A 26,145-nucleotide genomic window follows, 5' to 3' on the forward strand; every position below is an offset into this window, starting at 1 on the left:
AAAAAAAAATTCCCCTCCTTTCTATACAAACACTCTATTTCCTTTTATTGTTAGCAAAGGCTTAAACTGGACAAAAAGTACCCTTGTCCCGGTGCCATTTTTTTTGTGTGTTTTAATATATACATACAACAATCTTATATTCACTGCCTTAACCATAAAAGATACACTTTTGGGGCACACATTTGGGCTTCTACTTCAGATCCTGTCCTGCTATTCCATAGGGATACAAAAAGCCCTGTGGGACAGACAGTAATGGCAGGCCTAATCCCCTTTCTCACATTTGGCTTAAGCACATTTCTTAAACCTCTCAGGAGCACCAGTAAGACAGAAACCCCATTTCCTGAGACAACTGGGGCCCATATAGGATATAGAGCAACCTAGCACTCACCTTTCCAAGATCTGCTTGGCTAGCCCATGGGCTTGGGGAGGGTAACCTTACCTCCTACATAGCTGAGCTCAACGAACTGCCCTGATAAGATTAACAAGGCAAGAGCCAAAGTCCAACAGCACTAAAATACCCAATGCAGATGCAGCACTGTATCTTTAGTTACCCAGGATGCATAGATTACAAATCTGTTCTTTGGTGACAGAAGAATAAAGCCATTAAGTTTTCCAACGTATTTCTTAATCAAACCCTCACCTCCCTCACTCTCTTCACTTTTCCCTTTCTGGCAGGCAGGGAGCACCAACCTTACAAATAACCATCATGCCCTGGTCCTATGTGAATCATTTGTTAGATATGTTTTTGGAATGTCACTTATTTTTTCCATATTCTCGTACATTTTAATGCATCAATAAAATACTTCTGATTCTCTGCTCTTTAAGGAAAAAGAAAGCTACTGTCTCACCAAAATATCATCACAATTTTTGTATACAGCGATCTTGTGGTTAGGATTTATTCATGTAGACTATGGAAGGCAAATACAAAATAGAATTCAAGCTGGTCAGTTTCTGGAAACACCAGAGAAGTGATGGTGTTTGTTCTGCAGGAAGCTAAGGGGGAAGATGAACAGCTCATGAATCTGTATCAGGGCCATATTGAAACACACAAAGGAGTTATTCACCCCCTTCTTGGAAATGCAGAATAAAGCTGTTTCCTTGAGACAAGGAAACAGAACCCTTTGTAAGACTGTTTTTCTCTTCTGATGAACACTTGCATTCTTAGCTGTTACATTTTGATGCATCACTGTGCTGCAGTAACAGAAAGTGTGCCATCGCCAGCACAGGATCTCAACCAAATTCCACAACCTGTGCTACATCAATATTGAAACAACGACAGCACAGTACTCCTGAGCACAAAAGCCTGCATTCATTTCATGGCATGTTCATTGTACAAAGGTCTTTGCTGGACATAAATACAGGGTACATTTTGTTTTCTCCACAGATTCCCAAGGACCATGTGAAAGGTGATGTGCCCTACCAGTGACACCTGCAGAGCTGACCTGCACACACACAAACCACAGGCCTTCTTTCAAGGAGCTGCCAACCCTTGTGGTAAGAGACATACAGAATTAAATCCCACAAAACTTGATGTAGGCATGTTCTGCAATTTTGCAAGACAGAGGCTTCTTCCTATCAAATGCATCTTTACCTCAAAGAGGAACTATAATATCCGCCGCTAGTTTTCATGTGTTATTTTTTTCCCTTCAGTAAATAATGACACACTGGCTAAGACTCCTGCTGCCCACTAATGAGCAATAAGAAGGAAAATGCTGCAACAAAAAGAATGAGTAATTAGACTGAGCAACTGGCTCATTTTCCTTCCAGCTTTAGGTATTACCTAAATAGTCTCCACTTCTTCCCTCATGCTATTTGAATCTGATTAATGGAAAAGGTTTATTTTAAGAGTTGCTTTCATTTATATTGCATTGATATATATTTCCTCTCTCTACGCTGACTGGTCTTCTCTTCACTCTTTTTAACATGCATTTTACTTTATGGTAGAAAAAGGAATCTAGCCAGGTTTATGGCTGACAAATAAGCAAGGTGGGTTTGATAAAGCATGCCCTTGTAAGAACCTATGCTGCCACAGGAAATATTGCCATTCAGGCAACTAGATCTTGCTGGGAAGCCCAAGGATGATCAGCAGTTGACATTTTAGAAGGAGCCCATGCTTGCTTGTTCCAGCTACAGCGCACTTTGTTCCACAGGAGATTTCTTACCAAAGTCACATTAAGTATTTTACTAGAACAGTGAGAACATACGTAGAGTAAATAAAATCCAAGCAAAAGCTCAGAGAGGAGATGCTGTGCTTGTTCAGTAACGAAAGAATCTTAAAGAAGTCTTAAAAGGAGAACTGCATGGATTCTTGCATGGATTCTAATCTAGCTCTCTTTCTACTAAAGGAAGATAAGGATGAAAAATCAAAACGCTGCCCATTTGTATAAAAGAATATACATTATTGCTACAAGTAACCTGGATAACACCTTACTTAGAAGAAAATTCCTTCCTTAACACCGTGCAGATACAGGCTCACTAAGGCCTCACCTACTTCTAAGATTATTGAAAGAAGAAAGCAAAATCATTTGGCATTAAACTGACTGTATAATATATTGAACGACCCAAACAACTAAGTGATCAATTCAGTCCCCCAAAATCCAATAAAATTGATTCCTAACACACTACAGTCCATTACACAAATTTCTGTACACGGAATGGTGTTTCGCACATTTAAGAGATCTTTTTACAAAGCTGAGTACCAGCTGAGTGCAGTGATTTGAAAGGCTTAGCAATTGATATTCAGGTTACAATAGATAATTGATGAGATCTCAAAAAAGCAAACTTACCAACTTCTTCTCCCATTCTTTATTAAGATCATCCACATAGGAGAGAACAAAATCAATCCTCCTGACACCATCCCTGAAGAATATTGAATCTTTGCTTTCATGTCTTTTATCAATCTGCGGAAGATATGGGCACATGATTAAGAATCAAGTATTGCTGCTGCTCTAAAATAACAAAAGGCAAAACAGTTTCCTTAAAGTTGCCTCAGTTTTTCAGTTTCTTCATAGCTGCAGGCAAGTTTTAGCAAGGCCTATATGCAGTTGCAATCGTTTTCACATTAACTGACTATAACCACAAACATCACGTGTAAATAGCTGGTATACAAAGAGTAAATACAATACATGCTAGCATAGCAATACCTGTGAACAACGCTATCATTTCTTCTTACACACTTTTTAGAATGTGTCACAAGTGATCAAGACAAGCATTATTCTGCAGCATGAGTTTTTCTGCAGTTAGTAAGAACACCACTCTGCACCAAAGCATTGGAGGGCACAGCTCAACAACTTGAAGCAGGCAGCAAGAAGTGAAACCCCATACATCTCTTTCTATGCAACAAGAGTCACTAAGGCCAGCTACCACAGAGAATTACATCCCAGGAATGACCATGTACAAACTGGCATACAAATGACACAGTGGTAATATTTTAAAATTGTATATTTATTTCCCTGAAGAAAAAAAAAATATAAAAAAAATGAATGAAACACATTAACACAACAGGGAAATTGATACTCTGGTTGTACTATTGAGGCTCATGTTTTCATTTATCAGCATATACGAATTTTGTATCAATAACATTGATCTTATCTACTAATGGGCCAGTTGGATGGGGCCCTGGGCAGCCTGGTCTAGAATTAAATGGGGAGGCTGGTGGCACCACCACCAGTGGGAGGGGGTTGGAGATTCATGATCCTTGAGGTCCCTTCCAACCCAGGCCATTCTGTCATTCTGTAACAGGTTAGAACAATTAATGTTTAGCAAAGAAAGATAATTACCTCCTTCTATTATGAAAATTAATATTAGGTAATATTATTTACAATTGCATCGACATTCAGGTCTACCAAATTGCCTAAAGGACTCCAGGTTCACATGGCAAAGAGCTCTCTATAGCAGATAAACCTGGGGCTAAATTTAACTCCATGCTAAGGAAGTTGGTTTGTTTCGGTTGTTTATTTTTATTTAATGGCACAATCACCAAATTGGCATGCAGTTATATAGAATCCAAGTGGGTTTTATTTTAGTAGAGCAGGAACAAAAAAAGAGTAACTCAGAGAGATGCATCTCTCTCCTTCTTAAACCATATTCAGATGCATGGAAAAGCACAAAATATTTGCAATGGTGAACCTCACTCCCAGTTAACAGAAGACACCACACAGTGAAGCATGTTATTACTGCAGCCACCCAAGGCACTTGCAATATCATTCATCACTGTTTTACCCTGAGTCGTCGTTTCAGGAACAGATTATATCTCCTTCCACTCTGCTGGAATAACCAACAAGTAGTTAGTTAGCGTGCCGTCCCTCTCTAAGTCCCAAGGGGAGACTGCAGCACCCCACACTTGGTGTCAGTGAGCAGTGCTTAACAAAGCCAAGAAACGCCTCCAAGTATCAGCAAAAGCATGACCATCCACAAACAGCATGACTGTGCTTTTTATTAAAGGGAAAAGTGTCCTGGCATTCTGATAATAAACTTGGGTTTTTTAAACAGCTCTGAGAGCGCTAATTACTGTCATTTGGATATTTCAGTGTAGTTTAGAAGAACAATGGGAAGACTTTTTTGCATGTAATGCATAGATGACAATATGAAAACAGAAACTGGCAGTAGATCATGAATGGAGCATGCATAGTCCTACTACACCCATGTTACGTTGGATCCGCTGAAAAGTAAAAGGAAAATAGCAGTCATGTCATCCCAGAGCTGAAAAGGCTACGTGCATAACATCCACGTATTCCAGGAAACGTGTTTATGTTCAAATACGCTCAAGTTTGAAAAATAAATGCAATCCCTGTGTTTCCATCATGTTGTACATCCTTATGCCCCTTCACTGGTGCTTCCAAACCAGTGTAGCATGCAATCAGGCACGATTCAGATGCCTGAATCAATAATCATAGAATCCAATAGGAGGAAGGGAACGGTATTCTTTCTTTGGTTCAGCTCTTACAGTTCTGCTACGTTAAAAAAAAAAAAAAAAAACCAACAAAACTGTGTAATTTGCAGCTGTTAGCCTGATTAGCAAAGAAAACCACACTGAAATCTACACAGTATTAACAGTACTGTAATTATTCAATGTTACAGTTAAGTGAACCCTAAGCTGCACTCTAGCACCAGCTAATCTCAATCACCAATTTAAAAAGGCAGAGATGCTCGCACAGAGTTTGTCCTCATGAAGCAACAAAAGCCATATACACAAATATAATGACAACTTCAAAAAAGCTCTTGTCAAATAAGCATCCAAAATTCTTTGTGTAGCATAGTTACAACCAGATCATTCCCCACAACTGAAGTACTGTTTTATTTTCAGTGCCATCCAAGTTTGCTTATTCTCCATGATGTGTCAGAATCCCATTCAGTCACTAACAGTCTCAGCAGCAATTTAGAAAGATGCAGCAGACACTTCTGGATCTGCTTTGTGAAGAACACTTCTCAGCTCTCTCCTGTGCATTAATTTATTCATCATAGATAATGACAGGCATACTCACAAAACCCATAAATTATTCCTTCCCAATGTGCTACACTTGAATTTCATAGGAAGAACAAGATTGGTCTTGCATATTCATGCTGTTCTGCACCTGAATGTGCACTCATGGGGCTAAAATGTCTGAAATGGTGATTGCTTGCATTGGTTATATTTGCCAATCGTACAAGGCTATGGATTATCTTTTACTTCTGCACAGGTCTTCTCAGAACTGCGTTCAAAATAACTTACCATGGACAAGCCACGGTTATTAAGTTATACCTCTCATCATAGCAGATGGTCTTTGATGGGCTTCTACTGTAATACGAGTAACCAAATTAAAACTTCCCAGCACAACACAGACAGACTACAAGCAAAAGCTTTGGAGTAACTAAGTGGTGCCCAGTGAGGAATCAGAGGACATGGAACCAGCCTTCTCTCGGAGGCGTATGGTGAAAGTCACAAGTTGGAACAAGGAAAATTCCTGCTGGATTTGAGGGAGTGGCTGAGCAGAAACAAGTCCAACAGGTTGCCCAAACCGTGTCATCTCCATCCTTTGGATCCACAGCTTGAATGACAGCAACCACGGCTGGGGGCTGGAGCTACACAGCCTTTAAGGTCCTTTCCAACCCAAGCCATTCTATGGTTGGAACCTGATCCACGTCCTGGCCTCGAGGAGGAGACCTCCAGTGCTCATCTCCAATCTAACTCACTGCATGACTCCATGAAGCAATGTGACAGTGCTCAGCATGCGCCAGTGCTTCCAGAAGATGAATAAAGCAGATTTACAAGGACTACTCATCGTCTTGAAGTCATTTCTCAATTTTCCCAGCCTCACCATCTCACTAAAAGTGAAGTGATTTCATAGCATCTGGGCAGATGAGCTGAGCACACTAACATCCTGGCTAAATTTTCATCTAGCTACAAGATAACCAGGCACATATAAACTACATAGTTGATCTTGTGATTAATTGTTAGCTTGCCTAGACACTTGCCTAGACACATCAGAGCACACCACCTTGCTTAACTGCCCAGCAATCTCAGTAAGCAGACTGCCATCCCATATGAGACAAAAGTGCAGCCCTGCAGCAGGAGCTCCTGACTCATGGGGGAGACTGAAATGACAGCGTGGAAATAAACAAAGCTCAGCTCAACACAAAGTGAAGCTGTCAACTATTACAATGACTCCTGCCCAAACAGATTTAGATGAAGTGTGTAAAATGCCAGCTGGCGGTTGTGCTCTAAACTGAGCTCCCTTCAAACTTCCTCACATGCTAACCGCTCCCCAAGCACTCCAGGAGCAGGCCTGGCTGCCTCCTCCCACAGGGCTTCAGCTATGCTCTGCCAGGTCCAAAGCAAACAAAACCATCACCACTAAGAGCAGGGGAGAGCAGGCAGCTGGAAGTGCTGGTGACCACTGGGAGCCGTAATAAAGTGCCTCAGAGAAACAGCTCTGGGCTGAAGCTGAGTGACACAGGCTGTAGTAAACGTTTCCTTAGCCATACTGACTCACCTGAACAGGCATCAGACCTTGCTTAATACAGTCAGCTTTTCTTCAGTGCTCCATTACAAGTAGCGGAAAAGCAAGTCTATTCTTCAGGTGGCAGGCACAGATGATTCAGTCCTGTTTATTTTCTCATGATTCAGAGGGATTTCTATTTCTGGTCACTCACATAACAACAAACTCAAGTTGGTATACGCTGCAAGGGATAACTCTCTGTTATGTAAAATGAAGTTTCCTCCAAACACACCTTGTTACTAAGTGTTTCAGCCCTCTCTATGTCTGGACTTGACAAACAGAAGAACTGCCTAAGGCAATACTTTTCAGAGTAAAATTCAGACAGAAAACTTGAGCTTTCTTAGAGGCCTATGCTAAGAAATGCAGCTCCCGTATACAGCCATTCCTCCCTCCAGAGCTTCACGTGTCACAAAGGTCCAAACTCTGCAGCACTGGGACTGGAGGTCCAGGGGTCAGTGTCCTTCACCACCTTCTAGTTTGTGTATCTCAAGAGTGGAAATATCGTTTACAGCTGTCATTTCAGTAATTACGTGGTACTGAGCACTAACCCAAGATGGAGAATCTCAATATTATCTACAGTAGTTATACTACAATGAAGAATTCCCAGCTATGAGTAATGCTAAATTACATCAGTAACAGCACCCCATCAGCACATCTTAGAATTGCATAACCACAGTCCTACATTATCAGGTAAGAAAACTTCCTGAGATTACAAGGAAAAAAAGGCAACACTTCATTTACTTGTTTGCAAAATAGTTTACAAAGCAAATATTTATTTATTGTATAATTCAGATAGTCATGCACCAATCAGTTTTTATTGTACACACCATAACAAACCAGAATGACTACATTATAAAACAATTAATCTACTTACTGATGGACAGTACTGATGGACAGTCAGCTGAATATGAGCCAGCAGTGTGCCCAGGTGGCCAAGAAAGCCAATGGCATCCTGGCTTGTATCAGGAATGGTGTGGTGAGAAGGACCAGGGAAGTCATCCTGCCCCTGTACTCGGCACTGGTGAGGCCTCACCTCGAGTCCTGTGTTCAGTTTTGGGCACCTCAGTCCAGAAAGGACATGGAGGTGCTGGAGCAGGTCCAAAGAAGGGCAACAAGGCTTGTGAAGGGCTTGGAGAATGTGCCCTACGAGGAGAGACTGAAGGAACTGGGGTTGTTTAGTCTGGGGAAAGGGAGACTGAGGGCAGACCTTATTGGGGTAAGTTTAGGTTGGATATCAGGAAACACTTCTTTACAGAAAGGGTTGTTCAGCACTGGAATAGGCTCCCCTGGGAGGTGGTTGAATCACCATCCCTGAATGTGTTTAAAAACCGTTTGGATGTGGTGCTCAGGGACATGATTTAGCAGAAGGTTGTTAGTTAGGGTAGGATGGTTAGGTCATGGTTGGACTTGATGATCTTTAAGGTCTTTTCCAACTGGAGCGATTCTATGATTCTACTTACACACTAACAATGCATTGCAGGAAAGGAAAAAAAAATATAGAAATGCAGAATACAGAAAACCAAACAAAATTAGGGGTTTAAAAATGAACCATAGTGCAAAAAAACCTCCAGATGTGAAAGAGCAAGAAAAACCCAGTGGTTTAAAAACAGAAAGAACACTATCACTGCAAATTTGAGTGCAATGTGTATGTACTTCCCTCTTCATGGAACAAAACATCTTGAAAGCTACAGGTGACACTCAGACCGGAGTTCTGCTGAGCCAAATGTAACCACTCAATGAAACGCAATTTTGAAAAGCAAAAAGCTCCTGTAAACACATTTACACAACAATTGCAAATACACAGAGCAAGGAAAAGGAAAAAGCAAACTCCTCCATAGTTAGTGCACACTAAACAAAGCCACTGTTACATCAGAGATCACTTTGACTGAGGTTCACTTCTATATCCTTCCTTTGAGCAACCCAGGTAACTGAAGCACTTACCCAATTCATGCACTTACCCAGTGCATTTACAACTCTCTGCAGCCCCATTTCCAGTTATGCTTCATGCAAAGTACGAAGTTGCATCAGAAACTATAACCTTTGCCATCATAAGAAACAAAGAGAAGCCCCACATCCTTTTTTATTATTTTTTTCTTTTTTTTATTTCTGCATCTTTTTAACACCTGTGTTTCAATTCCAGACACACAAAAGCTTGAAAACATGCATTTCAGAGCAGTTCAGGGACACTCAGGATGTTCACGTTACAAGTTGAATGTGCAGAAAAAAAACCCTCTCTGGATGAAAGAAACTACTGAGCAGGAACAGAACAAAGAAAACTAAAAAGTATGCTAACAGAGCATATATGTTAATGGAAGACACCAGAGCCCCACGTAAGCAAGCAACTTAAATACACTTCAGCATGTACTTCTCCACTTATTTTCTTATTTTTTTTTTTCCCCCTTCTGTAAAATAACGGAGATTGTTTTCTAACATATTTGGTAATTACTACCAACGTGTAGTAATTAAAACGTGTTAAAGTATCATGCTGACTCAGAATCCTGCATGTTATGATAAAAAGGGATCCCAAGTTAATCACACCGTAGTCAGAATGCCTATATCCCATCAACCCAAAAGAATAACAAAAAAAGCAAACTTTCCAGTTTTCTTCACCAACAGTTAACTTCTCAATTTTGACATTTTATCCACCATTTGAACCCTTTCAATTACCTTGAATTCATCAATTAAGCCATCACATGATGTGGTCATGAGGCCAATAGACTCAAAAGCCACATCCATTTTTACACACTAGGAAAGCAATTTGTTTGGAAGGATGGCTGCCTCGAAACTGGAAAATTTTTTTAGTGAGGGACTTTTTGGCATATGGTAACAGAAGACGTCACACGAATTCATGCAAGGAAGCATGAATGTTGCTTACTGCTTACCACTTGATGATCGGGGATGAGTAAAGTAGTCTCAGTGCTGTTTAGACCCTGCCAGGGGCATCACGGGAAAAACATAACATTGTTAGCAATGATGCAAATGACGCTTCAAAAAGAAAAAAAAACTACTTGAGGAGAAACAGTCTAGCTTCTGGTTTAAATCGTCAGAAAGTTATTCTGAGAGATGGTTGGATTTTCAGTTCAGATAGTCAAAGTTTGAGCAGAACTCTACTTCCCCAGGTAACTGAGTCCCTAGCCTGCAGAGATTACAAGTTCACTCACTTTTTCATTTTTATTTTCGTCTAAAACTTTACTTGAGAGAAACCACACAGGTCTGCTCATGAAACAAACACTACTTTTGATCCTGTTTATGTTAAACTAACACAAACACACTCTTTTCCATTCTTCATTAATTATACCATCCCTGAGCATTTGCTCATCTAAGCAAAAATATCTTTTTCTGAATTCAGCCAAATAAACAGAAAGAAATTTTTCTTTTTGCAAAAAATCCACATGAGAAGCAATGCCAATATAATGGCTCTACTGTTCTTTTATCTTAAGACAGTCTGACCAGGATTTACAAATCTAACTCTCGTGTTACTGTTGCTACTGGAAAAACCCAGCTGAATGTGAGCCACAAGTATGTGCAGATAGTCAAGAAAGACAACAGTATCCTGGTGGAGACACCATTTCTGCAAGGTTTCAAGAAACATGGAGATGGGACACTGAGGAACATGGTTAGTGGGCATGGTGGGGATGGGATAGACCAGATGATCTTTCAGGTTTTGTCTAATCTTAATGATCCTATGATTTATGCAGCAATGCACACCGAAATTCTTAATTGCAAAGTTTTTTCTCCAGTTATATTCTGCAAATATCAGCCATGTAAAGTAGTGTACAAACTGGAAACCAGTGGAGGCACAGCCTTGTCTGTCAGTGATCTCCTGAGGCTCCTGATCTGCCCATGTCCATGGCAGAAGCCATCCATCAGCTCTTCTTCCACCTCTCCTTCCTGTACTGCTTCCGCTCACAGCTTCCTATCTCAGCCATGATAAGATGTCAACATGGGCCTTAGCCATCCTTGAAGAGCTGCCCACACAGCTTTACTCAGAGATAGAGCTTGAATATACCTAGTAAAAGAGTATGCTGTGATATGAGAGCATACAGCAGGCAAAGTCTAGTCCTAGACTTTGGTGAACTGCTTTCCTACTAATTTAGGGATCTTATTTCACTCTCAGTACAACTGTCTGAAATTAGTAAGTCATGGAAACTGGATGTTTCAAAGTTGCTGATAGTCAGCATACTTTTTCTTGTCCATTCAAACTCCTATAGAGAGACCACTTTTCCACTACATGCTGAAGTCCATGCACTGCACAGCAGGGCTTTTCTCTTTATAATCTCCAGAACAAGAACTAAACAGTGCTTTCAGAAATAATCAAATAACCCCAACTCCTTCAAATAAAAGGCAGAAATCAAACACTTTGACACTGGTGGTAGCAGTGTTCACCTGGTCCTTCATACTTCAAAATCTTCATTCCTAAGTCTAACATATTCCCTTAAGTATTCCTCCATATACTCTTCTTACAGATGTAAATAAACTACAAATAAGTTTGTGTTTTCATCTCCCACAAAACATGCTATCAAACGGAATGGACTCATGATATATTTTTTCTTCTCTCACTGCACAAGCATTAAGTAGAGGGAAAACAGATTCTCAGTGTTTATTTCATTCATTTTCCCATTTGCCTGAAATCTTTAAGATTCATTTATGTATTTCTTGGAACAGGAACTCTATAAAAGCTAATTTAGTAGATTCTGCTTCAAGATTGAATTAGGACAGTTGTCTATCCCTAATGGGAGTGGCTGTCTATGAATTGATTTCACAAAGACTTAATTGGAAACAGATCCCTTTGCAGCACCTATCTGAAAACATTCCTACCATGTCCCTTTTTTCCCTTTTCCAGTCTGCTATTTGCTGAAAAGATCTCCTTGCCTCCCTGCATGACAAAGCATCTAGAAATGATTCATGCTGTAAAGCTTCTAATATCCAGGGCTGTTGAACTCTAAGTGCCCCTTGTTTCTTTTGGCCCTGGAAGTGAAGTAAATAAGGAGACTAATAAGAAGCAGATGAAAAAAAAAAAAATAAAGTAGTAACAGATTAGAGCACAAATGCAAAATCATAAAGGAAGGACCACAAGCATTGTTGACTGCACATTTCATTGCTTTTTGAGTTCTGGATTTCATCTGACTTTTGCATAAATGCTGACAGGCTTCACCACAGACTGCTTTTCATCTTTTTTTATTTTCCTCCCCTGTTCCTTGTATACAAATCATTTTACTGTACAAATTGCAAAAGTCAGGAATATGCCTCTATATTATGGGTAATGTTTTCTCTTTAGAATCTAGATGTTAACTTCTCCCAATCCTCCCTGCTTCTAAATTAGCCAGGAGACCTTAGTTCTACTCTACTACTGCTAAGTATGACATTATCCTAAGTTATGTTTTATTTTATGTTTTATTTTGGAGGGGCAGCAAACAAAAAAAAAAACCAAAAAACCAACACAGTACAAGCATGCTGTAATTGTGACCTGATGGAAATTCAGGTAACTCTCTTCCACTATCCTTTTTATGACTGAATTCCATTTCTGTTTTAAAAACCACTGAAGTTAGATGGCTTTGAGACTTCAAGCGTTCATATGAAGTGCACCCAAGTTGCAGGAACATAAATTTAAGTAGCTGGTTAAGAAGACATTTACCCACCTATCACCAAATTTGTAAAACAGAAAAACATGCTGGCTGCCAAAAATAACAGAGCACACTGACCTGAGTTCAAACGGGTCTTTGCAAAAAGAGGAGAGACAATGGGTTTTCTCACATGCCCACTCAACTGCTAGGAATGTATTAAGGATGACAAAGGCAAGCTAACAAAGAACTGAGGGAAAGTAAAGTCTTTCGGTTTATACAGAAGAAACTGAAGTTGTGAAGACATATCAAGAGAAAGGATTAGTATTATATGAAAAAAATGAAGGCAACATAGCCTGTTACTGTTGGAATCGATTCATGGAAACACTTCACTTGGGGATAAAGGACATTAATCATTACAAACTAAGGCTGTCATGGCTGATTACAGTGCTGGGTGAGATGATTAGGAACAACTGTATAAATTTATGCCAAGTTAATGTATAGAGAGCAAAAATCTGATGATGACTTTGAGTGAAAGGATGCACGGTAGGGTGATGTAAAGCAGAGAGAAGTATCAATTTAAATGTAACACATGTCAGATGGCCAGCTGACCTGAAGAAACAACCAAATTATGCTGTCTCCTCTTAGAGAGAGAAAGTCATTAAGTCAACGGACATGTTAGTATGACATTTCTTTGTGATACTTGAGAACAAATTAAGAAAAATTACTAGGTTAAGAATATACATAAGCAGAAAAAGAGGAAATACAGCATGAATCGACCACGGATAGCATCTGGGAGTAAAACCAGATGTGTTTTCTTCAAGCAGACTGCCTCCCAGACAAGAAAATGCTGGAGATGAAAGCCTCCTTTTCTATAACATTTGAACACATACAAAAAGTTAAAATCCCATGTCCCCAAACATTAAATGTGTCACACACCCTTTCTCCCACGTCTCCTGCCCTTTCCCACAAGAAACTGAAATCTTTCAGGTCTTAGTGAAATGGGCAATCTTCATGTAAACACAAGCACTCAAAATGAACTTAGAAACAGCTTCAGACTCTGCTGCCTATCACGGTGCAATGATTCATACAGTGTAATTTGAGCTCATGTCTGCTTGGGTTCAGTGAAGTATTTGCTATGTCTGTTCAACAAGATGTTTCCTGGAGAAGAAGATTACTATGGAACTCATACAATAGATGGGGAGGAAGCAGACTGAACACAGTAACAGATGAAATATGGTAGATTCATAGAAAACACGTGGGTGATACGGTGCACGTGCTAGCAAAACAAAGATCTGTGTAATCTAAGAAGGACGTGGTGTTCTGCCTTCACAAAGTCAACTTTAAATTTACCTCTTGAAGGCAGATGAGGGAAGGTACTCTAGAAACATAGCAGAACTACACTTTGCCAGCACTCAATTCCATGATATCATTTCTGATGAGGGCTCATAGGCAACTTAAGACTGTACTTCAGCAAAGCAGCTATTGTTATTCTTATCTAAAACTCTTCCTATCCTCCTCTAAACATACAACAACAATTAAGAAATTAGACAACAGAGATTAAAACCATCCATTTCAGAAAATATTTCAAAATTCTTTTTAATTTCTTTCTTAACTGAATAGTATCCACGTACCCCTATTTATTTATTGTGTGTTCTGTATTAGGAAATGAGGCACTGGGACAAGTGAGTAAATGGTGATGCATTTCGGTTTGCACATCTTGCAAGGGAGAGGTATTCTTATAACTCTCCTCCTTTTAGCTTTCTCATCAAGAGCTATACTGTTAAAAATACCTACAGCACAGGAATGGAAGAGAGCCTTGATTGTCTAGTATTGTAACACAAGCATAAAACTAAGTACTGGCTTGTGGAGGAGCATGATGTTTTTCCCATTGACAAAACCCTGAAGCAACCATGTGATTCTTCTTTGAAGACTGAGACTGAAAGTGCTATAAAGCCCCAAATTGCTTTCCACTGCTGTTAAAGCTTTGTGTTGTGAAGTTCCTCAGTGAGTAGTAGCATTACTTTCACAGTTTTGCTCCTTCAAAACATTATAGGAAGAAAACATTTACATGGATAAAGATATACATATGAGAATCTAGTAGCAGTGTTCTTAATCAAAATCAGTTTTCTCTTTCACGGCACTGTTTCTCTCATTCTACCAGCAAAACATTAATCCTGTCTGTACTGTACCTTACCTCAGAGCCACTTGGGACCTCAGATCCTGCAGTTGAAATGGTTTCACATAAAGGTCCGTTGCTTTCTTCCCCTAAAGAACATTGGAAGAGAGATCTGTATAAGCACAGGCCTTTAAAAATATCCTTGTATTTGAAAGTGAAGTAAAATCAGAAGGCATGGAACTATGAGCAAGCAAAAGCAACATCTAGAAAAATATTTAGCTATGTGAATGGTTCTTTGAAGGGAGAAAACACCATGAGACATCACATTCAGCATCTATTAACTTGCAGTCACATAAACATTCCTAACAGTGATAAACAAAACCCATCAGCATCTTGTGTTTGAGAAGATAAAATTATTCCTCAAATGTCCTACAGGCTACCATCTAATGAGGGTCCAACGCCCAGACCTTTGCTGCTTTGGTAATCAAAGTTCAATTACCCTGATTGTTGTGCGTTAACTATTAAATTGTTTTTTGTTGCTAAGGGATTGATGGCATTGAACGTCACAATTACGGATGTCCACATAATGGAGACAGGATAGCAGAATCAAGAATATTATCTTAAGCTGACTTTCCCACAAATACAGTTGGTCTGCCAAATAGATTACCTCTTAAATATTAACATAATGAAGGAAATTACATTGAATACCCTTAAATCACTGTAAGAGGTTGGCTGGATCTGTGGATCTGAACCTCCTGTCAGCAGTTTCCTCTGGAGAGCAATCCTGAGCCCTTGAGCTGGGCTCTTGCTCTAGGAGGATTTTGCAAACAACCTTGTCCCTTCTTATCAGACTGACAGACAACGTCCTAGATCAGGTATCTAAATAACTCCACCACCATAAATGGAAAAGGATAAATGGCTTTGTATATAGCTCATCACAACCCAGAGCAGGAATCCAACAAAGCTGCCTCTTCATCGCAGCAGGGGAATTATCATGCTCCTCCCTGTCAGACAGCAAGGAAGCAGCAGTGGATATAGCTCAGGCAGGTCAGAATATCACAGCTTAGACTGGTGCGCTTTCTAGCAACTACACTTAGTTTAACTCCTACCAAAAACATAAGCCTACTTTTTTTTTTTTTTAAACTTAAGCCTGAAATACCTATACATATAATTTTTTATATGTGCTCCTATAAAAAGTTTGTTGTATATGCTGATGTGCAGGAACATAAGGAACAACTTCTCAGAAAGAGGGGTGATGCAGTGGCACAGGCTGCCCAGGGAGGTGGGGGAGTCACCATCTCTGGGGGTGTTCCAGAGCCATGGAGATGTGGTCAGTGGGCATGCTGAGGATGGGCTGGGATTGGACTTGGGGATCTTACTGGTTTTTCCAACCTTAATCGTTCTATGATTCTATCATATAAGAATCAAGACCAGTGTCAAGTGATTTATAAACAGTTTGTGAGGAAATAACTAATTTAGGTTCACTTTTCCCACCCGATTACATCATAAATGCTACACTCTAAGACAGAACACCAACAAGAGAAAACATTTAATGCAACAGCTTCAGAACAGAACAGAACCCATGTCACCTTCCCAACAACACAAACATTCAAACAAGAGAAACACGTGGCACAAAATGGGAAAAAACATAAGAAGAACCTAGAAGTCTTTTTGCTCAAAAAAGCAGCAACTATCAAAATATTCAGAATAATTTCCTTGAGATACTGTTTCTGCAAGAATATTCCCATAGAAAGAGGCTGTACCTTGATACAGGGCTGGCTCTAAGCACAAGCCAAGCAGGCAGCTGCCTAGGACAGCCGAAAAGAAAGGGAGGATCACCATCACTCCACTGCCCACATTGCCCATTGCACTGGGAAGCAGTTGGCTACTGCAACTTTGGTTGAAGGTATGAAGCCCAAGAGCAGAATGCCCCAACATCACACAGCTCCCCACAGCAGAAGCAGCCAGGCACCTCGGCCCTGGAGCAGTGATCTTCCATTTATCTGTGCTGCTGACTTGAATCAACTCCATAGACTACAACAGCCTAGATGGTCATCTTCTCTGGATTATGAATTCTGTTGTTGGGAAAACTTAACCCCAGGAACGAGTGTGATTAAGAGTTTTACTATTAAATGCTTTTTTTGGTTATTAGCTCAGCTAATAAGCTACACAAACTGTAAAAAGAAATCCTCTTGGCATTTCTAATCCAGGGAAATAAAACTGAATTAAGGCTGGTGCAGCATACAAAAAGGCAAAAAGAGAATGCAGAACCTAAAGTAGCTGAGATATACAACACTATTAAATGCTCACTCCTTGACAAACATATAAGCAGGTTCCTAGGCAGCAAGACAAGAAAAGGCATATCTAGGTACAAAGAAGCCTCAACCCAGAACTGCAACAGGTACCATGAATGGAAATGCCTGGTAAGCTCTTAACCAAGAGGCTTTTAGAATTAAGAAGAGTAGTAAGTAAAAGAATAAAAAAAATTAGGAGAGTAACAATAGAGAACACGCACAGAAGGGAGGAAGGCACAGTGCTGCTCAGTGTGATACCTTCTGACCGCGACAGCTTGAACCTGGTGAGAACTGCAACGTCATCTTTAAAAGGAAAAAACGCTTCAGTTAAAACCAAAAGTCTCAAGTCACATCCACTTCTAACATTAACACATTTAATAAGCCTCCTCTATTCTTCACAATAAGCCTCGACAACTGAGCAGATGAGCCTGCAGTAGGAACAACGGATCAGACAGAAAGCAGAGAGCAGGCTTCTCCTGAACCTCAGCACTCGGCTTTCAGTCCAGGCCCTTCATTCAGCAACATAAGCTGAGCTTTTGCTTTCCCGTACCAGCAACAGGGAGGACAAGAATAGTTTCCACTAACCAAGAAAATATCTTGAAAACACTTCAAGAAATTGCATTCTTATATCCAAACATGCAAGGCAATGATACACTGATGAAACCATCATCTGCAATGGAACTGCTTTGTTCTTCAAGACTACTTGCTCTGCTGTATGTAACAAGATATGAAACTATTCATACATCTAAAAGAATGGTCTCCAACAGCCTTACAATTCCATGCACAGCTATTTCTAATGCCTTAAACATATGTGTCCCAGGAGCTGTGCATTACTGGAAGTGAGCGAGCTTCCTATGACCTGTAATTTTGATTTCCATTATCATTAACATACAATGAACTACACTGTACCCAACTGAAGGGCAATCTACTTATAAACTTTCAACGTGTCATCCTGAAGAATTACAGTTCACTTCTATTTCAATTACAGACCTAGATGAACAACAGTAATCCAAAACAGTTCACAGAAATTGGCATCCAGGACCGAAGACTGCAGAATACAAATGTTACTGATACAGCTTGTCAGAATTTATATAGCTTACTCTACAAACAAGCAATACTTCTACTAAGTCAGTCTCATTATTTCCATCGCAAGCATGAAGAATGTCTTCTTGTGCATTGAACTGGTGAGTTATTCTACAATAGTCTAAATTTGCTTACAGTGCCTGAATCACTTCATTTTTCCTATACAGATAAAGAAAAGAAAGCAGTGCAATTTCACATTTGAACCTATTTGGTTAAATAAAGTGTTTTAATATGATGAGCAAGTTGTCCTTCAAAAACTTGTCTAGGCATTCCACTTTGAAGGACCAAAAACACTTAATGGCATAGGCACTACCAAGATTACAGCTTCTTAAAGACACTACAGTAGCTGCAGTTTACAGAAGGAAGTAATACATGTAGATATGCCTGAAAGTCACACATTTAAAATGAGATAAATGGATGGAAGGCCACGTGGATGACTGACCTACCCTTCATGCTACAGTATGACAGGAAGTGGAAAAATTCTCTTATTTTATAAAATCTGTATTAACAGTGTAGTCAAGAATTAAAATAACTTGCAAGAAAACAAACAGTGCAAAATAAATTGTTTATTTTGAGATGTTAATCTATAAAAATCTCAATTTCTTCAGTGTTGTCACAAGAAAGTAATGGTGCTGTTGGAGATCAAGGCCTCCTGTGGTCACCCAATAGATGGGACAAGTCAAGCAGCAGAGCTCAGCAGTGCCCAAGAATGAGCACCAAAATGGAGCTGGATGGTCCCAGGGTGAAGCAGAACCCAGTCTTAAGACATGTTAATAGCAACTTTCTTAATCAGCAAAAACTAGCAGGTAAAAGGGACTTTGAGACCCATTATACCGTTCTGCAAACCTCTGACACCTCAGTTCACACCTATGCATGTTCCTAGAGTGAAGTCTAGATGCTCGAGGTGAACTAAAAACTTAAATGAGGTAGCTACTTTGTGCTATGAACACAATTCCTAATATTCACCCTTACCAAGGAGTCAAAGAAAATTTTATTCCCGGATGTCTTAAAGATACCATCTCAGTAAACTCCTCCATTATTCAGCACCCTGTCTTTCTGAGGGGAAGAGAAGAATCAATTCGAGAACATGAATACTTACTGCTAAATCAATACATGATTTACAGCATTGTGTCCTGTGCTCCCAAAAGATCAGCATGGGATTGCTGCTGAACTTGTCAGCTGGGAACTACTCGACCGATTTCTACTCATAAGGAGCCTGATTCAGCAATGAGTCACTAACAAAAATGCAAACTGAATACTGCTCCAGAATAAGGTCACTCATCTCCCACACAATTACTATTTTATAGTCATATAAGCTTGACTTGCAATAAAGCAAGACTTGCTGCACCCCTGGTCCCTGGGATCCCTGGGACTAGGATCCCAGCCTGACTAGATTCCCAAGCTGGATGACAGCATTGCCTAGGGGAACTGGGACCTACCTAGATTGCTAGCTCACCAGCAAGTTCAATAAGCATTATTACTTCATCTGATATCATCTGAAGAGTAACAGCTGCGCTCCTGAGCCAAAGATTCCATCTCAAGGTTATGCTTGAAGTGTTTTATACACACACAGAGCTGCTCCTGAAAATTTGAAGCTATTCCTTAACAGTGAAAACATTAATTTTCTTATAGATCCAAGATAATGTACTAGGAACAGAGGAAAAGAATTTTATGATTAACCCTTAAAAAAAAAAAAACACCTTCAATTATTACCTACTTCATGGCCATCATGTGTTTAATTATTAAATGGGCAATTCCACAGAACAGGTGTTTATCAACACATCGGTAGTAAAAGAAAAAAAGAAACAGTAATTTAAAATCTAACAAACAAAATCGGGTAATTTGGACGAAATACAGTCCGTAGTTCTAACCTCTAGTATAATAAATGGGTATTCTGAATTGGAACTCAAAGTTTACTCCTAGCTGCCTTCCTTTTATAAAACCCATTGAACCTCCCATCTTGATTAGAAAGCACAAAGCTTAATATGTTGGATTTATGTAAATCTGTTTTTAGCAAAAAACCACAAGCATAGTGTTGTAACACAACCTGAACGACCCTTTTAATGTGGTTGAGGCAATAACTACTACGACATTGTAAGCTCTGTCTAAGACACTGCATCAAATGTGCTGTGAGTGGAGAACATGGCATTTAAACCTTCCAGGTACCACCATTATGCAGAATGGCATGTCAACCAATTGACAGGTTCAAACGCAATTAAAAAAGAGAAAGCCCAGACCAGAAATAGTTGGACAAAGTGAGGCATTTTTACATGTGGAAGAATTAGGACCTAAATGGCAAATAAGCATCAGAAGAGTAGGGTGGTAGAACAGCAGCCTGCATTAGACCTGGCAGCTTGCGAAGGACTATGGCAGTGTTTGTTTGCATTCAGACTATTTATACGCCAAAGGCCATTTTTCATCAGTGCTGACTGCAGAAGCAGACAAGCAGCTCAAGCAATGGCTGTGCACATATATGGAAATGCCAGGTGCATGCTGACTGCACTGCAGAACAGAGGAGGAACGGACAACTGTGCTATCGCTTTTCATCACAGCTCAAGGGAATTACAAGCACTTAAAGTGTTAAGTACAGGCTTGCTTTCTTAGAGGCCCATTGAAAATCTCGTATCATTATTCATTCATGGATTGCATTAAAACGTGATACGGAATCTCTGACTTCTTTCAGCCTCTGCAGCAGTTCTCTTAAGCAGTGGGGGTCCCCAGGTACCATTCATTCTACGGACACACATTACAACCTAGCATAAGAAATCTATAGAGGCTGTATGAGAAAAGCAGCACAATCAGTGAGCTACACATGGGGCAACAGTGGAGAAAAACAGAGTGGGGAGAGGAGCAGCAAGAACTACAAGGAACATATTTGACTCGTACCTTTACTAACAAACTGAAAAGCACTGTAAACAACTACATCATCCATTTTCTGTCCACTGGCCGTATTCCTCAGCTTGCCACACTTAATTTCAGATGGACATTGAATTTCACCTGCAATTCTTGGTTCTTCCTGTCCCCATACTCTGCTTCAGCACCCTTTTTGTCATACTTCCAATGACACGTGCCACTGAGAATTTTGCTTCACTTTCTGTTATTAAGTAACATAGAAACATATTGGTGTATGAGTTTGCAACACAATGCCTTCTATTCAAATCACTCAAACAAGATGGAGTAAGCATGGAAGTCATATAGAAGACCCACAGAAACGTTCCCTACCAATCGAGAAAATAAGCAGGGTGACAGACCACATCTCCCATCACTTATGGTTTCTGATGTAGACACAAGCTGATTAGCAGGACCAAAATAGCTCAGACATCCAACTTTTTGATGGCCTGTGAAATACATCTGCTTGTCATTACTTGTCAGCGCGGTATATTTCCAGTACATTGTATAATGGGCAAGAAGAGGCCCTCCGATTTCCTACCTGATAGTTAAGAAAACCCCTTTGAATAACAAACCACAGCACCTTTTCTAATTTTGGAGAAGTGCAGAAAATTAAAGACCAGCCATCTCACCACAAGCCTTACCCACAGTGCTTGCTGGCATTCTGCTGTCTTGCCAAAGGCCTACAATTTCACATTTACCCTTGGGAGCCTGCTAAGGGAGACATGGCATCACAAGGGATTTCCAGTTAAAAAACAGCACCTTACCCTAAGATACTCCCCATAGATGCACATCTATTCCTATCTTTTCCATTATGTACAGATCTGTATCACACTACTGTATTTCAATTTCCTCTCCCCCCTCACCAAAGAGAACTAAAATCCCATCACCCAATAAGCTACAAGATTTGTTGAGAACACCAGATGACAATTGTGCAAATAGGAGCTAAGGAAGTTTCTTTCCTCATTACTTGCTCATCATTTCCAGCTAAAATCAAGTTCTCTAGTAGCATAAACTACTGACAAAGCAAGGGCTAAAGAGAGACAGTCTGAAGGCAGCCCTACAGTGTTCCAGTTCTATCCCAAAGCAGTGTGATAAGTGATCCAAGTTCACCCTTGGATGTATTCTGAATGCATATAAATAGATTCAGAAATCCTTCACTGGATTACCACAGTATTGAATTGACTTTGGTACAGAGTTAAGCTATTTTCTCAGCTCCTCATGAGAAGCACACTTGAACATAGATGTCTATGTCGTATCCCTCACCCTGCTCAGTAAATTAAGAATTGCCTTATGTTACATTAAGAAAGGTAATTACTACTTAGAACACACCACCGCAGTTGCACAGGGCACACATCTCCACACTGACTCACACAGCCTGCCTTACCTTAGGCCATCTCAGCAGCTGCAGCCAATTCAGCTACCAGCACACCTTTCTCTTGGCACCCACCACGCTACAGCGACCAACACCAAACATCCAATAGCCCAAAGTTCTTGCAAGGAGGCTCATTAAGAAAATACAAACATGCCTACAATATAATCCCAAGTAACCAAGTCCCAGCCTAGAGTCAACCCCACCACTCCAAGAATTCATCTTCACAAGCAACTCCTGATATTTTGTTCATCTTACTGCATCTTTAGCTAACATCTCAAAATCTTTACATAGCTGTATTATGATTGCAGGAGGCATCCCTATCAGGAGGGCACAAAGACCCTTCTCCCTCTTCTTCAATATCCACATTTGAAAAGCTATTCTGAAATACAGTGAAGGTGCTGCTAGACAGCAAAGTACATCCTGACAATCACATGGCTCTTCAGTTCAGCCCCGAAGTAACAATAAAAAAAAAAACAAAAACAGTAGAAAAGTCCATTGCATCACCACCTTGCTACATAATATAAGAAAAACACTGCAACAGTTGCACACCAGATGATACTACCAATACTTTCTAAACTATACCTTTATGGTAGGAGACCTGCTGTTCTCACCTGTAGACAATTCATTAACTAGACACTACGTATAAAGGAATATTTTTGACAAGCTATCTGCCAGCAGTAACTTTAAAAGTGCATTTTCAGCAGAGTTGTTGCATCTTATCCCAGTTTTCCTTTGTGTCCTAGTAATTACTGATCATGTGTATGGAGAAGTTAAGGTGCCCTTCTAGATTTTGATACTACTATAAAAAAGCATTATTACTGTACTTTATCAAATTACAAACAGCAAAAATCCATATTTTAGCTCAGCTTTCAGTTCTTAATAGGTGCTGGCTAGCATCAGACGTTTGCTTTGGAAAGCAAAGTAATTTAGCATTTTGTTTATAAGTGAAGCTGCAACTCCTTTTTTTATTTACATAGAAGCTAAAAAGCATTCATCTGAGATGGGAGAAACGGGTCAGTTCTCTTGTACTTGACTGAATTCAACTGTATTTCTCAGCTCTCAGAAGGGTCCAGAACATCCCAATTACTGCCAGGGGACAAATAAGGCAGGTGAGAGCACACAGACCTTCTTATGGAGCTGCTCCACTTTGCCAGCCACTGAGCTGCAGAAAACATTTATCAACAGTCCAAAGGAGAATCTTTATTTTTTTTTTGATGCAGTTTCGGGATAAGATTAATATTTAAACACTGCAGTGGACTAGGATTTAAGTTTTCAGTTTTTCATTAATAGCATCACAGCAAAATTGTCTTACTGAGCACACCGACATAGAAGGTGGTACTTTGCAAATTGTTGGAATCTGTTCCACAAAGCAGATTTTCCTGTTACAAACTGTAGTTTTCTGTTTAAACAAAGCTAACCTGTTGGATACCCAACACGTATTTAAACTGTGCCTGGCAGTGACATCTCTGCCACTAAAGAAATCTCATGTAGGAATTACGTGTTGCTTGGTGAGGTTAATGGCATATTTTCTCACTTGCCTTTTCTATGCTGAAGTGTGCCTAAATGCACTGGAGCTTTATTTCAATACCTGGGAATACTCATTCAGAGAGTTTTGGTGTTAGTTCACCCTCCAGTTTTGTCCTGTGGGTGATAACCCGCTCAGATTTTCTACAAATAGATCAAAAATTATTATTCCCCCAGTAATTAAAGACTGCTGTAGTTTTGATCACAGGCCTATATTTTCATTTTATATTGGGAGTACGAACCAATTTCAGTTAAGTTTAAGAGAATGTTACTTACATCAGCAATACTTGGCCCTGAGCACCGATGCATTATTAGCAGTCAGCACAAGTGCTGTTTGGAAGTCACACCATCAACCTCTCCTGGTATGTTTCTGCCTTTCTTGGGGGAACACAAGCAAGACGACAAAGCACGTAGGCAAACATTTGAATGTGAAGCAGTCAGGTACCTCTTAGAAAGATGAGCCATGACATCAGTCTTTACTACCAAAGGGGAATGGTGAATAACCTCTTTCTGCCTTGCAGAGCAGAAGTTGGATTTGGGTTCCCCTTATGTGTTCCATGCACTTTAAGCTGCGTTCATCTGCACGGGTCTACATTTCAAAACACAGTACAAAGCCAATTGCCAGCTTCCAGAAGCTGTGGCATTGGTATATTAAGCAGAAAATATAATGCTGAAAGGCAGCACAAAGAAACATTCCTAACAACATACTGCATCTTCTTCCTTTAATACTTACATGGGAATTTTGCAAGTTCACTTCTTTTTTTTTCTTTAATATTCAGGTAGATGATGCTCATCTTGAATGAAAAGCAAAACCACGCACTTCAAAGTGGAAGTTATTACCTCACACTGGTCTCATTCATCAGGAAGCGAAAGAACTTCCTGTGCAGGAGAAGGTTTGGCACATGAGCTCCAAACACAGAGTGCACGCTCAACTTTCCGCTGCTGGTAAGTAGCTTTTCACTCCCATAACTTGTTCTTCAGCATTTAAGTTTAATGAAATGCAATAGCAAACCAGAATTAAGTACACATATACTATCAAGATATGAACATGCCTTTAAGGCAAAAATGCAGCTTTTTCTTTTCCTATTTACCCTCACCCAGACACTACTGTGTGTGGCACATCTGACATCTATGCCTGGAAGCCTCTTTAGGTTTCCTTAAGAGTACAAAGCATATGTTCAGATCTTGGAGAAGCCTCAGTGCTAACATGCATATTGCTAACTTTTGCAGACCGCAGCGGGAAGGGCAGATTATTTTTATTGTAAAACCAGATTATTATTTTTTTTTTAAATAACACATTAGCAAGCTTCTAAAAGTCCACTCCCTTTAGCCTATATTAAGATCTTTATCTGTTTTAGAAGAGTGCTTGATTAACAAGCAAATTAATTGGTGCACAACTGTGTACAGTTACGTGCCAATATATGGTGTATGCTGCTATATCACACCCACCCACTGAAACCCCTCCCAACTCCTTAGGTTCGAGGTTTATGACTTAAAAAAGGCCCAACACACAACACTCATGGGAAAACGGAGCACTGTAGAACTAAGTTCACATTCCTGACTTTCAGCATCACTCCCTGCCTGGTTACCACATATTGACTAAACACGTTTCGGTCTCCAGCTCCTTCAGGAAAGCAGGCCGGTTGAGGAAAGCAGGAAAGCCCTGCTCCGTGCTGGCAGTCAGCGGGTCTGGCCATGACTCAGGGCTCCCCGCAGGGCTTGGGAAGCACCCTGCAGGCTGTAGTGCCAGAGATGGCACACGGGGAGCTCCCACTTGGCTGTCCCCGGGTAGCACCCACAGGCATTGCTTTCTCAAACAATTCTGTCGAGGGTTTTGGCAACCACACTGTTGCTGGAGGAGTTCAAAACGTGTTTTCCTGAAGAGAAGTGATGTCACAGAGAAACAGCTCTCAAGACCGAGCCCCAGCACACGGGGCGGTGGTTATCCCGTACCAGGGGGTCTTCGCTTCTGGGACCGGTGGCAAAGCACGGCTCCCATCACATTTTCAGAAAGATCTTTCCACGGCACAGTACCATCTCACACCCTACCCCCGCCCCGCGCTGGCAGGGCACAGCCGACACCCGCATCCTCGCATTCCTTCCGAACGCTTCAGCTCAGCCACCCCGACGGAGGAGCGGCGGTGGGGCTGCCACGCAAAGCCGAATCCCCGCCTCCCTCGGGCCCCTCGCGGTGCGGGCACCGAGATCAGCCCCGACTCCGGCCTCTAGCTGCGGCCCCGCGCCTACCGTCGGCCGACAGGGCCATCTCGATCAGCGTCTCGTTCGCCTTCTTGCCCAGGCGGTTCATGGTGGCTGCCCCCAC

The 26,145-nt window shown here is 40.6% G+C and overlaps 1 protein-coding gene and 1 long non-coding RNA gene across 12 annotated transcripts in view; one reads left to right on the forward strand and one right to left on the reverse strand.

Moving 5' to 3' along the window:
• Positions 1 to 7,712, forward strand: part of LOC109367628 — a 173,445-nt gene extending 165,733 nt beyond the window's left edge. The window contains exons 4-5 of the long non-coding RNA XR_002114870.2: positions 1,385 to 1,494; positions 5,679 to 7,712. This is a non-coding gene — a long non-coding RNA (uncharacterized LOC109367628). The remainder of the gene's footprint in view (positions 1 to 1,384; positions 1,495 to 5,678) is intronic.
• Positions 1 to 26,139, reverse strand: part of ANO5 (anoctamin 5) — a 50,215-nt gene extending 24,076 nt beyond the window's left edge. For 2 of the 11 annotated variants that reach the window (XM_019615256.1, XM_019615251.1), the window contains exons 1-6: positions 26,070 to 26,139; positions 17,210 to 17,254; positions 14,736 to 14,806; positions 9,860 to 9,907; positions 4,222 to 4,266; positions 2,787 to 2,900 (exon numbers count right to left, since the gene is read on the reverse strand). In XM_019615256.1, the coding sequence (XP_019470801.1) occupies positions 2,787 to 2,900; positions 4,222 to 4,266; positions 9,860 to 9,907; positions 14,736 to 14,806; positions 17,210 to 17,254; positions 26,070 to 26,130 (384 nt within the window). In that variant the 5' untranslated portion in view covers positions 26,131 to 26,139. Of the gene's footprint in view, positions 1 to 2,786; positions 2,901 to 4,221; positions 4,267 to 9,612; positions 9,741 to 9,859; positions 9,908 to 14,735; positions 14,807 to 17,209; positions 17,255 to 26,069 lie in introns of those variants that run through there. The other 9 variants (XM_019615252.1, XM_019615253.1, XM_019615255.1 and 6 more) reach the window with 9 other exon arrangements.
• Positions 26,140 to 26,145: the final 6 nt, after the last annotated feature.

Source organism: Meleagris gallopavo, chromosome 5, assembly GCF_000146605.3.
Source record: "Meleagris gallopavo isolate NT-WF06-2002-E0010 breed Aviagen turkey brand Nicholas breeding stock chromosome 5, Turkey_5.1, whole genome shotgun sequence".
NCBI classification, from domain to species: domain Eukaryota; kingdom Metazoa; phylum Chordata; class Aves; order Galliformes; family Phasianidae; genus Meleagris; species Meleagris gallopavo.